The following is a 15,279-nucleotide window of genomic DNA, read 5'->3' as shown; positions in this document are numbered from 1 at the left end:
TGGCAGACTCGACTGTCAATCAAAATGATTATGTTTCCGTCAGAATGAATGAATGAAAACTGTATTAAAAGGTTGCAGAATGGGTACAATACAGTACAGGAGGATGAAGACCAGAAAAAAACTTTCGGCTTTTTTACATAAGGGTCCTCCATTTTCAATTCATCAAAACATTTAGAGACATACATATATACAGTAGTTTCATAAAAATGCTAAAATGCTATTTATTGATTGATTGATTTAAAACTTTAACATATTGCAGAATGGGTACAGTACAGCTCAATACATACAATTGTTAAGGGGATGCAGACCAGAGAAAGACTTTAGTCTTGTTTACATCAGGGTCCCCCATTTTCAATTCATCATATTTCATATCTAAATCATATAATATCTCATATGCAATATATAATCTAATAATCTAAATCTAATATAAAAATGCTAAATGCATGGGTATTTTATTTTGTCTTTAATGTTAGCTTGCAAACTCAAATACTGTCTTGGTAAGCCTCATAATGAATTGTTTGGGGTAAAAAAGAAAAACATTGTGATGTGTATCGTGTATCGCCGAAAGGTCAGAAAATATCGTGATATCATATTTAGGCCATATCGCCCAGCCCTAATTTGGCTCCAACATACCGGCCCCTAATTGTCGTGGAACCTTACATGGCAATTACCAAAAACATGCTTAACGGAGCCAACACAATACTTCTTTGTTTTACAAAGTCCGTGTCGCATTGCACACTGTTCAATCTTCTGCTCCTTGAGCGTAGCGCGAATGTGAAAAACGTAGCGCACAGTTCATCTACGAAATAGTTGTGTGTATGATGCGTGTAATGTGTGCGTGTGTAAAGGGAGGGGGTAGCGTGTCTTCTTGGGGGCGTGGGGAAGGGGGGGGGGGGAGTGCATATATTCAAAGGGAGGGTAGGATAAGGGCCGTCTTAGGGTGAGGAGAGGGGGGTGGATGCAGGCTGTGGTTCATCTTGAGCCTCTACCAGCAGAACCAGCTTTGAGATTGGCCGGCGAAGTGTGCTAGTCTTTGTCCTAACCAGCACTTGCCGCACGAATCCTCTTGCATCCGGCAGGACTTGAGTGACTTGGCCCATTAACCAAGAGTTTCTCGGGGAGGTGTCATCGATGATGAGGACCACGTCTCCTTCTGTCAAGTTTCTTCTTTTCTTGGTCCATTTCTGACGTTTCTGCAGCTCTGGCAAGTACTCTTAACCATCTCTTCCAGAACAAGTCCGCCATGTACTGAACTTGACGCCACCTTCTTTTCCCATAGCCGTCGCTTGGAACAAATGTGCCGGGAGGAAGGTAAGGTTTGGTCTTGAGCAGGAGGAGGTGGTTAGGTGTTAGTGGCTCTAGGTCTCCAGCGTCGTTGGAAGCGGTAGTGATGGGCCGATCATTTATGATAGCCTCCACCTCGCACAAAAGAGTAGTGAGCCCTTCCTCATCAAGCCTCTGCTGCTGTGTGAGGGCACTGAGAATGCGTCGGACCGTTCTTATTTGCCTTTCCCAGATTCCTCCATGATGGGATCCTGTTGGTGGGTTAAATATCCACTGTATCCCTTTAGTCAGCAGGGTGTTCTGGATCGTGGTGTGGTTTAAACCTTGGATAGCTTCTCGCAGCTCCTTCTCAGCTCTAACCAGGTTTGTCCCATTGTCTGACCTCATGATCTTCACGGTGCCTCTTCTTGCCACAAATCTCCTGATGGCGTTAATGCATGAGGTGGCGTCGAGACTTTGAGCTAGCTCCAAGTGCACTGCTCTGATGTTGAGGCAGGTGAAAACCACACCGTATCGCTTCACTGTGGATCTTCTTTGCTTCACCTCAAATGGGCCGAAGAAATCTACGCCCACATTTGTGAAGGGCGGATCCTCAGGAGTGACTCTTTCTTCTGGCAAGTCTGCCATTAACTGTTCACCCCTCACTTGACTGAGTCTCCTGCAGGTCACACATTTCGAGATGACCTTTCGGATGGCGGCATTTCCTCCAGGAATCCAATATTTCTGCCGCAGTCGAGAGAGGGTGTGACTCCTTCCACTATGTCCTACGTTCTCATGAACGTGTCTGCAGACCAGTTGAGTCATGTGATGGTTCGGGGGGAGGATAAGCGGATGCTTGGCTTCCAACGGCATAGCTGATTTCACCAGCCGACCACCCACTCATCAAGTCGTCCTGGAGAACAGGGGAGAGCTTATTGAGGTGACTGTTCTTCTTTACTGAAAGTCCCTTCTTCAGCGCGGTCATCTCCTCCTTATATGAAGTAGACTGACAAAACTGGATTATCGCGGTTTCTGCTTGCTGTAGATCTTCAGCTGAGAGGGGTCCTTTCTTGTCTTTTGCCTTCTTGTCAGTTGGGCCTTTTGTCGCTTGTGCTTTCAGCACAGACTTGATGCGCAGGATCCAAGCAACAGCTTTCTTTAGGCGATGCCATTCAGAGTAGTGAGTGAGCAACCTGTTGACTGTGCTTTCACCATCCTCTCCAATGGTCCCATCCTTTCTGGTGGTAACTTGTACCGAAAGTACTTTCACCTCCAGGTCACTGACGGTGAGAGGTAGATCCGGCTCTTGGGGCCAGTGAGATTCAGGGAAATGAAGGAACTCTGGCCCTGCCAACCATGCTTAGTCCTTGAGAAAGCGAGTTGCGGAGGTGCCTCTTGAGGCACAGTCCGCAGGGTTCGTGTTGCCATTCACAAACCTCCACTGGGAAGGCTTTGAGGACGCTCTTATAACAGCAATTCTGTTAGCGACGAAGGTCTGAAACCTTAAAGCCTCATTTTTAATGTACTTTAGGACGGATGTACTGTCTGTCCAAAAGACAGATGGTTCAAGTGAAAGTTCAAGCTCTTCTCGCATCATCCGATCCATACGAACCGCTACAGTGGCAGACGTAAGCTCCATTCTTGGGATTGTCACAGGCTTGAGTGGAGCAACCCTGGCCTTGCCCATGAGGATAGAACAGTGAACTGTACCGTCACTGTTCATCAATCTTAGGTACGAGACGGTACCGTATCCTGTTTCGCTTGCGTCCCCAAAGTGATGCAACCGTGCAGAGACCGGATGGCCGAAGCCTATAGGCGTGATGCATCTTTTGACCTTGAAGCCTCTCAGCAAATCAAGGTCACTCAACCACCTGGACCACTGCTGCTCGAACTCCACAGGGATCTTCTCATCCCAACTGAGCTCCATTCCAGTTAGCCTTTGCAGGATCTGCCTTCCAGGGAGGATGACGGGGGCCAACATGCCCAACGGATCGTAGATGGAGCTCACCGTTGACAACATGCCTCGCCTGGTAAGCGGTTTGTCTGGTAGGTTGATCTTGAATTCAAATGAATCCGTTTCAGTACACCACTGTACGCCTAGGGCTCTTTCCACAGGTAAGATGTGGTCATCTAGATCCAGATCCAGATCTCTGACTTCCTTTGAGCGACTCTCCTCAGGTAGGGAAAGGAGTAGGGTTCTGCTGTTACTAACCCACTTATTCAGCTTGAAACCACCTGTATCACAAATGGCTATGAGTTCGTGAGCAACTTGCAGTGCCTTTGGTTCGTCCTCCACTGACTTCAGGCAGTCGTCCACATAGAAATTCTTCAGGACGGAACAGACTGCTTCAGTGCTGAATTTATCCACGTTGTCTTTTGCACACTGCCGCAGGGCAAAGTTTGCGCAGCTGGGGGAGGAGGTGGCACCAAAAATATGCACAACCATCTTGTACTCCTCTAGCTCGCTGTCCAGGTTCCCATCGGGCCACCACAGAAACTTGAGAAGATCGGAGTCAACCTCTGGCACCTTGACCTGATGAAACATGGCTTCTATGTCGGCCATGAAGGCGACACGTTTCTGCCGAAACCTTGTAAGGACGCCTGTAAGACTGTTGGTCAAGTCTGGTCCCTGGAGCAGTTGTGCGTTTAGAGATGTACCTCGATAGGTCGCTCCGCAATCGAACACCACTCTCAATCTCGGCTTCTTAGGGTGGTATACTCCGTGGTGTGGAATATACCAACTCCTCTTGTTTTGCTTCGCCTTTTGTTCAGGCGTCAGCCTGGTAGCAAAACCCTTGGCCAAGATATCAGCCATGAAAACTTTGTAGTCTTCATAGAACTTCTTGTTCCTTTGAAACTTTCTCTTTAAGTTTAAAGCTCTTTGTTCCGCAACACCACGATTGTTGGGGAGTTCAAGTTGCTCTTCTCTCAGTGGGAGCCCAATAGAATAATGTCCATCCACCAGTGTGACCGAGTTGGAGACTAACTCCAAAAACGTATGGTCTTCTTTGGACATTTCTTTCCTTTCCTCATGCCCGTGTTCCGGGAAGTCGAGCTTGACTTGCTGCTGCAGCAATTCCTCCACTCTTGTGACAGATATCCTGTTTGCACTTACGACAGGTATTCCAGTGCGGGATAGATCAATTGTCCTTAGCGGTCCATTTACCGTCCAACCCAGGATAGTCTTAACAGCGTATGGGCCATTCCCGCGGCTGTTAATGACTCTTAATGGCTCTAGAGCTTTTGGCACGTTGCATCCAATTAGCAGACCAATTTCTGCATCAATCTGAGGGATCCTGATGTCTTCCCTCAGGTACGGCCATGAATCCACATCCTTTTGGGTGGGTATGTTATCTTTACGCACTGGAATCTCCTTCTGAGTGTACACATCTGGAAGCTGCACATACTCATCGCTCTCCAGACCACATATTTCCAGGTCACATGCGACAGAGGTTTTAGTGGATTCCTCCTTGTTTAGCGTTTTCAACAGTATTTCTGCCTTTCGGCCGGTTACTTGGAGCTGCTGTAGAAGTGCTTCAGTGCAAAATGTTGCGGTGCTCCCAGTGTCTAGGAATGCATACGTCATTATGATGTTATTACCCTTCTGTGATTTCACTTTTACAGGCACAATTGCTAGGATGCCTTCTGGCTCCCCGGCCCCAGTATCCTTCCGTCCATCCTTACCCCTGTCCACCAAGTCCACACTGGAAGCAGCACTTGCTACAGCCTTTTCGGTTTGCTGTGGCCTCTTAGCGATGTGCAAGATTGTGGGGTGTTTTAGTTTGCACTCCTTACAGGTAAGCCTCTGAGTACAACCCTTACTCATGTGCCCTAGATCCAAACATCCAAAGCACAGCCCCTTAGTCTTCAGAAACTCCAGCCTGTCCTTGTGGGCTTTCTTGAGGATCTTAAGGCAGGTGGCAATAGTGTGCTCTCCCTGACAAAACATGCAGCGGTTGGGCAGCCGATTAACCCTTTTGTCTTTCGGTCCCATTGCTGCTGGTGTTGTTGTTTCAGTAGTTGCCTGTGGCGTTGTTACACTGGTGGCAAAGCCACTCTTACTCTGTTTGGCCCTTAGGCTGGTTGTGCTGGATGCAGTAGGCGCAGGAGTATAAATGGTTGTGGCATGAGAATCTTTGAGGTTACCAAACACAGGGTGGGAAAGAAGCCTTGACTGCTTATCTATGAACAGCACCAGGTCTTTAAACTTGGCTCGTCTCTTCTCTCTTTCTTGTATGTCACAAGCTATAGCTCTCCACTTCTCTTTGAACTTATACGGGAGCTTGGAGAGAACAGCCTTCATATTAGTTGGGTGATCCATTTCTTGCATGTAGTCCACCGTATCCATTGTGTTCAGACAGCTGCTGAGAAACACTGAGAAGGCCTTTAAAGCTTCTGAGTCTTCAGCTTTGATAAACGACCAACCAAGAGCCTTGTTGATGTAGGCCGTGGCGATCTGATAATCCTCTCCGAAATGGTGCTTCAACAATCTTTTTGCCTCTGTGTATCCTGTGTCGGGTTGCATGTACTGGCAACTACGCACCAGCTCTCTTGGTTGGTTAACAGTGTATTGCTCCAAAAAATAAAGCCCGTCCTTACTGTCCTCTGTCTTCTTCTCAATACCATGTTCAAATGCTCTGATAAAGAACTGGTAATTTAAAGGATCTCCATTAAATGTTGGGATACTGAGTGGCGGTAATGAAGACATCTTCTGTTGTTTAACGAGTGTTTCAGTTATCACGTTTTGTTTTTCCATTATGTTTACCAGGTTGCTCATTTCATCTCCTCCAGAGCCGGAAGATGAGCTGCTGGATGGGGGTGGCAACTGCCTTGGCTGGGCCTTTGTGGCTTGTGCACTGGAGCTTGTGTTTTCTTGTGTATTCTGTACAAGACTTTGGAAGTTGGAAGTAGCTCCAACTACATTGAGGATGCTTGTATTATCATTGGGGTTACCCACTCTGATAGCTGCTCTCTGTACAGTTGGGGGAGGCAGCTGAATGAACTCAGGTTCCAGGTTTGTGCTTGAAAATAGATCCTGACCATGCACATCCACAAGCCCATCATCTTCTATGTCAAGTAGTCCTTGTTCCAGATAGTCATTCATCCCATCTTCTAAATGGGGCATGGTGGGATGTGAGAGCATGGCAGTGGCAGGTTGTACATCAGAATGCTCATATTTCCTTATGACACTCAGTTTTGCAGCATTTGCTGCTATTTCCGTTTCCAGTTCAAACTGCTTCCGATTTGCCTTCAGCTTGGCTTCAAGCTTGGCTTCCTCCACTTCCATAGCTTGTTGCCGTGCCGACCTGTCAGCTTCAAGCTTGGCTTCCTCCCTTTCCATAGCTTGTTGCCGTGCCGACCTGTCAGCTTCAAGCTTGGCTTCCTCCCTTTCCATAGCTTGTTGCCGTGCCAACCTGTCGGCTCTTGCCATAAGCTCCGCCTCCTTACATTCCAGAGTAACCTTTAGTGAGCCAAGAGATGATCCGGATATGCTTGACCTTGACCTTGACCTCCGTGAAACTCTGTCACGTGGTTTTACAACATTTGATTCTCTCTGGACGGAAGCAGTGGAAACCCAATCTTTAACTGTAGCCTTGTACTCCAGAAGAGACTCCACTTTGGGGTCATACCAGTCAACTTGATCATTTTGCATCTCCTCTGTGGTCAGTAATTCACACAGTAAGTCATTGCATGTACCCAGGTCACTGCACAATCGTGGAAGTTCATTTTCCAGTTTGGATCTCACCAATTCAACATTGCACACATTTTGCATTAATTGTGTTATTTCATTTTTCATTTTGGTTATTAAACCCAGTCTTGCACTTCTGGAGGCCTTTAAACATTTGAGCTTTTCTTTTTTCTTTTCCAGCTCTCTCTCTCTTCATACTCAGCTCCACCCTCTTCCTTCGAGTGTTCAGAACCCCCTTCTTTCAATTGATCAGGCATTTTCTCCATTCACAAAACACCAACACAACGTTTCAGTTTTATTTTACTTCAGCCGCGTTGCGCATTTTAAATGCACTTCATTCATGCAGTCCTTCTGGGTGCATTGAAACCTCCCTTTATGCTTTTACACACACCGCGGTGACGCGTCGTTCAGCGGAGGGCGGAGCGCATTCATTCATAAACAACACAGCAACGCGGAAGTATTGGATCCGTAGTAAATGTCAGATACCGCTCGCTTTCCATTCGCAGCGCGAAACATGTACAACGTCCATTAACTCCATTTCATCAACAAGCAGCGGGTTTTTTGACTATAAAGAAGCAATCCTTATTAGGGATGGGAATCGAAAACCGGTTCCCATTGGGAACCGGTTCCTAATTGGCCGATGCCTGGAACCGTGTGGCTCCTGTGACTTTCGATTCCCTTATCGCTGCCTACAGTTGCGCAATAACGGTACGTTACCATGTAGCCATGGCAGACTCTATTTGATTCCTTAAGGGCTCGAAATTGCCTGGGTTTTGGTAATATGCTCCCGAAATGCTCCCGCTGTTTGGCTACTTCTATGTGCAGTGAAAACTACTTGAATGCTTTAGAACATTGTCATTCAGGGTTAGAAATTAACATTTTTTTTCAAGGGCTTTTTTTGCCCCCCTTAATTGATTTTCGGGGGCTTTTTTTTGTATTTCGGGGGCACTGAATTTTTATGATGAAAATTAACATAAGGATTATAAAACATTGTTGACACTTTTTTTTACAGTCTTCGTCCCTATGTTTGATAATGTAATGTTAATGTCTCCATATATAGGGCTCTACGCTAACCTTTTTCCCAAGGAGCACATGTGCTCCTAAATAAAATGTTAATAAATAAAATCTAAATAAAAATGTAGGAGCACACAAAGAAATTTAGGAGCACAGTGAAAATTGTTCAAGTAACACAGAGTTTATTAACTATTTATCTCATGCATTATTATACTGTGCGTGTGCACACTATGAATTGAAAATGGGGGACCCTGATGTAAACAAGACGAAAGTCTTTCTCTGGTCTGCATCCCCTTAACTTGTGTGTATTGAGCTGTACTGTATTGTACCCATTCTGCAATCTGTTAATAAAGTTTTCAATCAATCAAACGCAAAGGATATCGGTTGTCAAGCTGCTTTTGTATGTTGTAGTGTTGTTATGATACCAACATTTTGACTTTGATACAGATAGGAAAGGTAATGGAATATTATTAGATGACAGAACATTGAAAATTCTTTATACAATTATTTAATTCATTATGAAATAGAAATTCCGTTTTTGGGTGGAACGTTTGTTGCAAGGAGGGAGGAGGCGGGGACCGCTGCGTGTTACACACAACACGGAGAAATGGTCTAGCTGCTTCGGTGCGTCGTTAACGTTAACGTCGGAAGAAATTCCCCACTAAGCCCTAAATTCAGAGCAGAGCAGTATCCTAATGACTTTTATGCTTCAGTCGATAAGGTGTTTTGCGAATTCTGTCAACATACCGTGGGGACTGGACCCGCAAAAACACGTGCGAATATCACTTCAAAAGCCATGTCAGCCGGATTCCTCTCTTTCTCCTCGTCTCTCTTTTGCTCAAAATAAAAATGAATGGGCTTCATGGCTGGCTGATTTTTTTTTGCGTTGTCTGATTCTGAATGTATAACTTGCCTAAGCCGGTACCGTGACTTTGTTTTCGGGCGCTACTGTGATTGGACGTTTATGCGCCTTGTGTAATGTGGGACTATTATAACAGCGGAGCTGTTTTGTAATCGTCACTCGTCTCGAGTAAATTATTTTTCCGGGTGGCGCACACACACATATTATTAGGGCCAAATACAAGGGAAATGCTCGCACTGTAGATCATATATATAATTAGTAAACTGTCGGGGGCATTTTCTGCCCCCCTTAACTGATATTCGGGGGCATTTTGTCCATTTTCAAGGGCATTTTGCCCCGAGCCCCCGTTAATTTCGAACCCTGTTGTCATTGATTTAGTTTAGGGTGAGCTAAAATTAGCCGCGGAGCTAACGTGAGCTAACGTGAGCTAACGCTATTTAATCAACCTCACAAAGAGAGATAAACAGCTGACAGCGGATAGTACAGGTACAAATACAATAAAACAGCAGGTGGGGGCTGTTGTGTAAACCTTGTACTCTTTAGTTCACATATAATGAGAGACGCGAGTGCTTGTTTACAAGTCTGTAAAGTGTAACCAGGAAGTACAGTGGTGCAACATACAAATGTGTCCGTGTAGCAACACAAGCCAATACATAAAGGACAGGGGCCCGGGGAGCTCTCTCTCTCTCTGTGTGTGTGTGTGTGTGTGTGTGAGAGAGAGAGTGTGAGTGAGAGACAGAAGTCAGAGGAATAACAACCTGTTATTCAATAGATTAAATTAGTTTAAGAATAAAAAAATAAATACATTTTAAGAGAATCTCAAATACATTATTTTATTTAAGTGTAGGCTATAGTTAATGTTTTATTTTTTACAGTTTTTGTATTTTTCTGACATGGGGGCTCAACAATAAATGACAATCAGAAATGTCAAGTTGCATGTTGTTATTCTAACCAGCTTAGACCCCGACGCTCTGCATCTTCTGGCCGCCTCAGACCTACTCCTATCCGAGCTCCGGGAGGGTCATCAAAGAGAAGTCGCCTATTCTCAGTCCTTGCCCCACAATGGTGAAATGAACTACCCACCCCAGTTAGGACAGCCGAATCACGTCCAATCTTTCGCCGTCGACTAAAGACGCACTTCTTCAACCATTATCTGAATAAAAAAATATATATCTAACCCTAACTAACCGTACTGTCATGCACTTGTCCTAATAAACTAACCTACACTGTAGCACTCAACACTTTGATGAACATTGTTGCTCAGCTGATAGAGTTGTGCCCTTCCTGATGGCTTGTCGTACAGAACTTGTAAGTCGCTTTGGATAAAAGCGTCAGCTAAATGACTAAATGTAGTTCTGTTGCATTTCCAATTTATTTATTTAAATTATAAATTGATCAGGTATCGATAAGGGAATCGATAAAGAATCGAATCGATAAGCAGAATCGATAATGGAATCGTATCGATAAAATCCTATCAATTCCCATCCCTAATCCTTATACAACGTAAATGCATCTTCTGGTTCTACTGGTATGCGCTTGGTTGACGCGCTCAGATAGCAGCACTCGGGAGATCGGATTTTGTATATGACATTTATTTTCCATCCCGACAATGAACCATAGGAAATGTTTATCTTACCGTTTGACGGCGAAATCATATTGTAGAATCAAAACTCAAAACATAGGCTGCTCTGCAGCGGTCAAAAAACCGTGTCGCCACATACCAGACATTCTTAGAACACTGGCTGTGTAACGGCCAGCCCATTTTAAACACCTGATGCCTGTTTCCCCAAATTAGCCACATGCATCTCATTTGGCATCTCCCTAATTAGCTTATCAAAAATATAATAATTACAACAATACATGATCACAAAACCCATTATGTATATAAGTCATGACTTCATTCATACCGATAACAATAATAATAATAATTTCACAACCATACATTTGGCACCAACAGTGATTATATAGATTATGGCATTTTAAGTGCTTCTATAGGCTATGTATGATATATATGAAATATAGACTATAGACCTATACAATTATTTACAAAGTAAACGAAATCATACATTTGGCTCCAACAATCATTACATTTGTTTCCTCGTTGCTTCTAATAATGACAACGACGTTGTCAGCGAGAGCTTACTGCTGGGTGTGCGAACTTTTGTGAAGCTGCAGAGCCAGAGCAACAACAGCACAATGCAGTATTCCAGCAGTACTCCAATTCAGCCATTTTCAGCCAATGTTGGGTGGGGGGCGCTGCTGTGCGGTTCCCAGAAAAGAGCCAATAACAGCTAAATGAGCTGCTCTGCAGCGCCATACTCTTTGCAAATAAGTCGTTGCGAGGTGGAGAGAGTCGTCACGCAAACCACGATAATGTTGCCGTCTCTCTGCTTTCTCAGTTCTTCGCTTGATATAATTAATACAAATGTCCAATATAACGGAATTCGTTAGCTCATAAAAATGTGATTATAACAGACTGCTGTTTAGTGTCGGACCGACTGCCCACATACGCGGTCTATTTTATTTCAAGTCAGCAGCAGCACAGAGTATCGAGGGACTTATTTTATTTGGAATATATTAATGACTGTATACGCAAAAGTAGCCTAGTTTTAAGTAATAATATTATAAATCTACATGCCTTGAGGATGACATTCTTTATATAGCCTGCCTATCAATTGTTTTAAAGCTCAATAAACTATGACCGGAATTAATCTCATTTGTCCGGTAGATTGAAATCTTGCAGGTCACGGAGACCGGCAACAATTTTTTCTAACGGAAACCCTGGTGTGTGTGTGTGTGTGTGTGTGTGTGTGTGTGTGTGTGTGTGTGTGGACTACTGTACTATTACAGGTATTGAAATGAACAATGCAACTTCCTTATACAAAAAAAAATTATTTCTTTTATGAATAATTAAATATCGATTTTTTTTCCCCCCACCCCTACCCTGGAAATGGCAGGCTACCGTCTTCAAGTGTTTTGGTTGTGTATAGGGTTGGGTACCGTTCACATTTGAACCGATACCGGTACCTGTGAATCAACCTTTTTTTCTGTACTTTAGTCCCAAATTGTTTTATCTACCTACCTCAGTTGTAAAATATGAGTCCAAACTTCTAATTATTTATTATTATTATTTATTTAGAACAATTTGTTAATATATATTATATATATATTATATAATATTGCAGCGAGCATTGTCTGCATCTTAGCTTTGTAAAGTGTACCGGATTCGGTACCCATCCCTAGGCAGCGCACATACACACTCACACCACACATCCCCCACTCCCTTCCGTTCTTTCCAAATACTAAATAAACCCGCTATTATCCCTCTTTCCTTTGCTGTTTCAGTAGCGCAACCAATGGTGCTAAACGCATTATCAAGCGTGTAAATCAGACTACATTATAAAACTGAATGTGCGGACAGCAGCTATTTTTAGATTTCACTTTCACGTGAAGGAGAGAAAGAAGGCTCTAGACTGAGGCAACACGACGTGTTACACAACGATAGCGGAGGATTCTGATTAAACCCTGCAGCAGCGAAAGCTCGACTGGAGAAGAGCTCATAGGACCAGTCCAGATCAGAAAAAGTATGCAAGGTGCTAAATAAGGCTGCAGCTACATTGGTCCTTCAGTCAATGAAGATAGAAAAGTGTTGTCGTGAGTTTATTAGTCATGGGAAATCCCACATCACCGTGGCAACCCTACCGCATACTAGTATGTAGGGGTGGACGGTATGGTCTAAAATTTATATCACGGTATAATTTGAAGCATAGACGGTAACGGTATATATCACGGTATCAGTGTTTCTGTTAGAATAATTTTTTTGCCTGATAGGCAGGCTATATAAAGAATGACATCCTCAAGGCATGTAGATTTATAATATTTTAACTTAAAACTAGGCTACTTTTGCGTATAAAGTCATTATATTCCAAATAAAATAAGTCCCGAGTCGAGACTCCTGCTCCCATTGCAAACAGCGGGGCTGGATTTTGCTAGAAGCATATGTAGCTGCAGAGCCGCAGAGCGAATTGAATTGAATAAGAATTGAGACAAAGGTGCCACTCATCCTCAGCTTTAAGAATTGACAATTGTGTCAACAAATTGACACATGTGTCAACAAATTGACACATGTGTCAACAAATTGACACACAAAATGGTGATGGGGGGGCGCTGTTTGACGGGCCTGTGACCAGACCTGAAAGAGCCCCTGGCTCTGCGGCTCTGCAGCTGCATGCTATTCGCAAATCCACTGCTGCAGCCGTCCTCCCGGCTCCCGCTGCTGCCGTCGTTATCATAACACTACACACATATCGTAATGTTTACAGCAAACTGTAGTTGATCACCAGGTATGTTTTATTAACGTAGAATAATTCATATAAGAAAAACGATAGGGAAATATCTTACCTTTCTCCACTGGTTAAAAATGCCAGGAACTGAAATTGAAACTTGCTGTGCGCCGCAGTGATATGTGTTTATTATGAAATGACAATTGCGTGTTGACACGCCCACTGCGCGAAGCCTCCTAAATAACCTTTTCCAGTTTGCACATATCTATTATCTATGACTAATTCTATCTATTTTTAGGGGCAAATGCGATTGAAATAGTCGCGCTGTGGTTACATGACGTCATTGCTCTTTTAGAGCTGCTCTACCGGTTACACAGTATAGTCAAAATCCATACCGTAGAGCAAATTCATACCGTTTATACCGTATACCGTTTATACCGTCCACCCCTACTAGTATGAGACATAAAGACATGAAATTACTTGGCTTTGTTATTATACCACATTGGTCGCGCAAAGTTGCAATATTCAGTCGAGTGTTTATAAAGTGCAATGTTTATATGCCATCACTGTTTGTATGTGGCTTTTCCTCAAACTGAGCTACACAATCTGACACATTCTCGCATTTTCAGGTGACCTGCCAATGGCTGCCATGCCAAAATTTGAGTTCCTAATGGGTTTCCCTAATTTAAGTTAGCTGCTGGCTACATAATATATGCATGACCAGTCACCTGCCAATGCAATCATGTGTCAGATGGCGTTTGAGCATTGTAGAGGTTTGGGTATACCAGCTAGCAAACAGTAAGACTACAGCAGTCAGCCTACAGGTCAAAACAGTCGTTGGCTTCCACTGTCGGTATGTTATCCACATTATAGACTAATTTGGACAAACGTGCCATCAAGGTTTGCGTAGGCTAAATTGTTTAAAGGTATAATCTTTAACACTGTCAAACAGCGACCTCTAGGCGAAAGAGCCCCGCTTGGTATTGATCTTTTGTTTTGGTCTGACCTGCAGGTTGGAGATTAGTCATTTATCATACTGTGCATTTCTCCAGACCTCTATGGGTAGAGCCTGAGGTGTGGCCAGCAGTAGCAACGCCTTCGCTATACAAATTCATATCAAACCCACATTAGACAAAAACAAAGCACAGTAGTACCTAGTACCATGTTGTCATCTTTTGCCCAGAGGTCAGTCAGACGAATACGGACCTGACCTGCAAGACTATTTTCCTGCCTTAGGTTTGACACTTACACACTAAGGTGGGCTTTTAAATCAATTAATCAAAACAGCCTCAGCATTCACCAAATCTATCACAAGAAAATAAATCTGTATAGTAACGTTATGATCATTGTAATGTTAGTCAGACAGATGATGCCTTGTGTTTGTTATTGGTAAATTAAATCCCCTATGCATTGATTGATTGAAAACTTTATTAACCGATTGCAGAATGGGTACAGTGCAGTACAGCTCAATACACACAATTGTTAAGGGGATGCAAACCAGAGAAAGACTTTAGTCTTGTTTACATCAGGGTCCGCCATTTTCAATTCATCATAAATGCTATGCATCATGCAACCCCGTTTATAAAATACATTAAATCACTCATTATTAATAACGTTGGCCACTCAAACGTGGACCAGTGACAGGTCAGTCTGTCGCCGACATGTCGCGGGGCAGTGACCGTTACACGTGTTTACAATGTTAAATACTTTCAGCTAATGCTAACAGTAGCTAGCTAACTAGCATTTTCCAACCCAAAACTTCCTTGACACAAAAAAACGTTAAACACTAAGGAGTAAACAGACACCATTTGTTGAGAAGACGAACTATCGTGATACGTGGCATTGTGTGTGAAGGTATTAGGGATAAAATATGACCAAAAGAGGGGACTAATAAAAGTACTCACGTTCGGCGAGCATTGACATCCTTGGGTCCTTCCACAGGCGGACGGAAGTCGCGTAACATTATGGCTTTTAGAGAAGTGCCTGTACAAAATGTCAAACCTCTCTGTCATTTTTGTAAATAATAATTAGTGAATACTGACTCGGAATTTTTGTAGGAAAATAACAATTGAATAATTTATAACGTGTTCATTTAGTCTAATGTATACTATTCCTTTTCGATGAGGTGACAGCTTTTCGACACAAGAGGGCGCCTACATGCCAAAATA

The 15,279-nt window shown here is 43.5% G+C and overlaps 1 protein-coding gene across 1 annotated transcript in view; it reads right to left on the bottom strand.

Annotated features, from left to right (window-relative positions):
- The window catches only part of pinx1 (PIN2 (TERF1) interacting telomerase inhibitor 1), a 105,553-nt gene extending 90,509 nt beyond the window's left edge, over window positions 1-15,044 (bottom strand). The window contains exon 1 of the mRNA XM_084314570.1: window positions 15,016-15,044. Coding sequence (XP_084170696.1) covers window positions 15,016-15,034 — 19 coding nt within the window. The 5' untranslated portion in view covers window positions 15,035-15,044. The remainder of the gene's footprint in view (window positions 1-15,015) is intronic.
- Window positions 15,045-15,279: the final 235 nt, after the last annotated feature.

Source organism: Notolepis coatsorum, assembly GCF_963971535.1.
Source record: "Notolepis coatsorum genome assembly, chromosome: 5".
NCBI lineage: Eukaryota > Metazoa > Chordata > Actinopteri > Aulopiformes > Paralepididae > Notolepis > Notolepis coatsorum.
The sequence above is the reverse complement of the archived record's forward strand: the minus strand, read 5'-3'. Positions and strand labels throughout refer to the sequence as shown.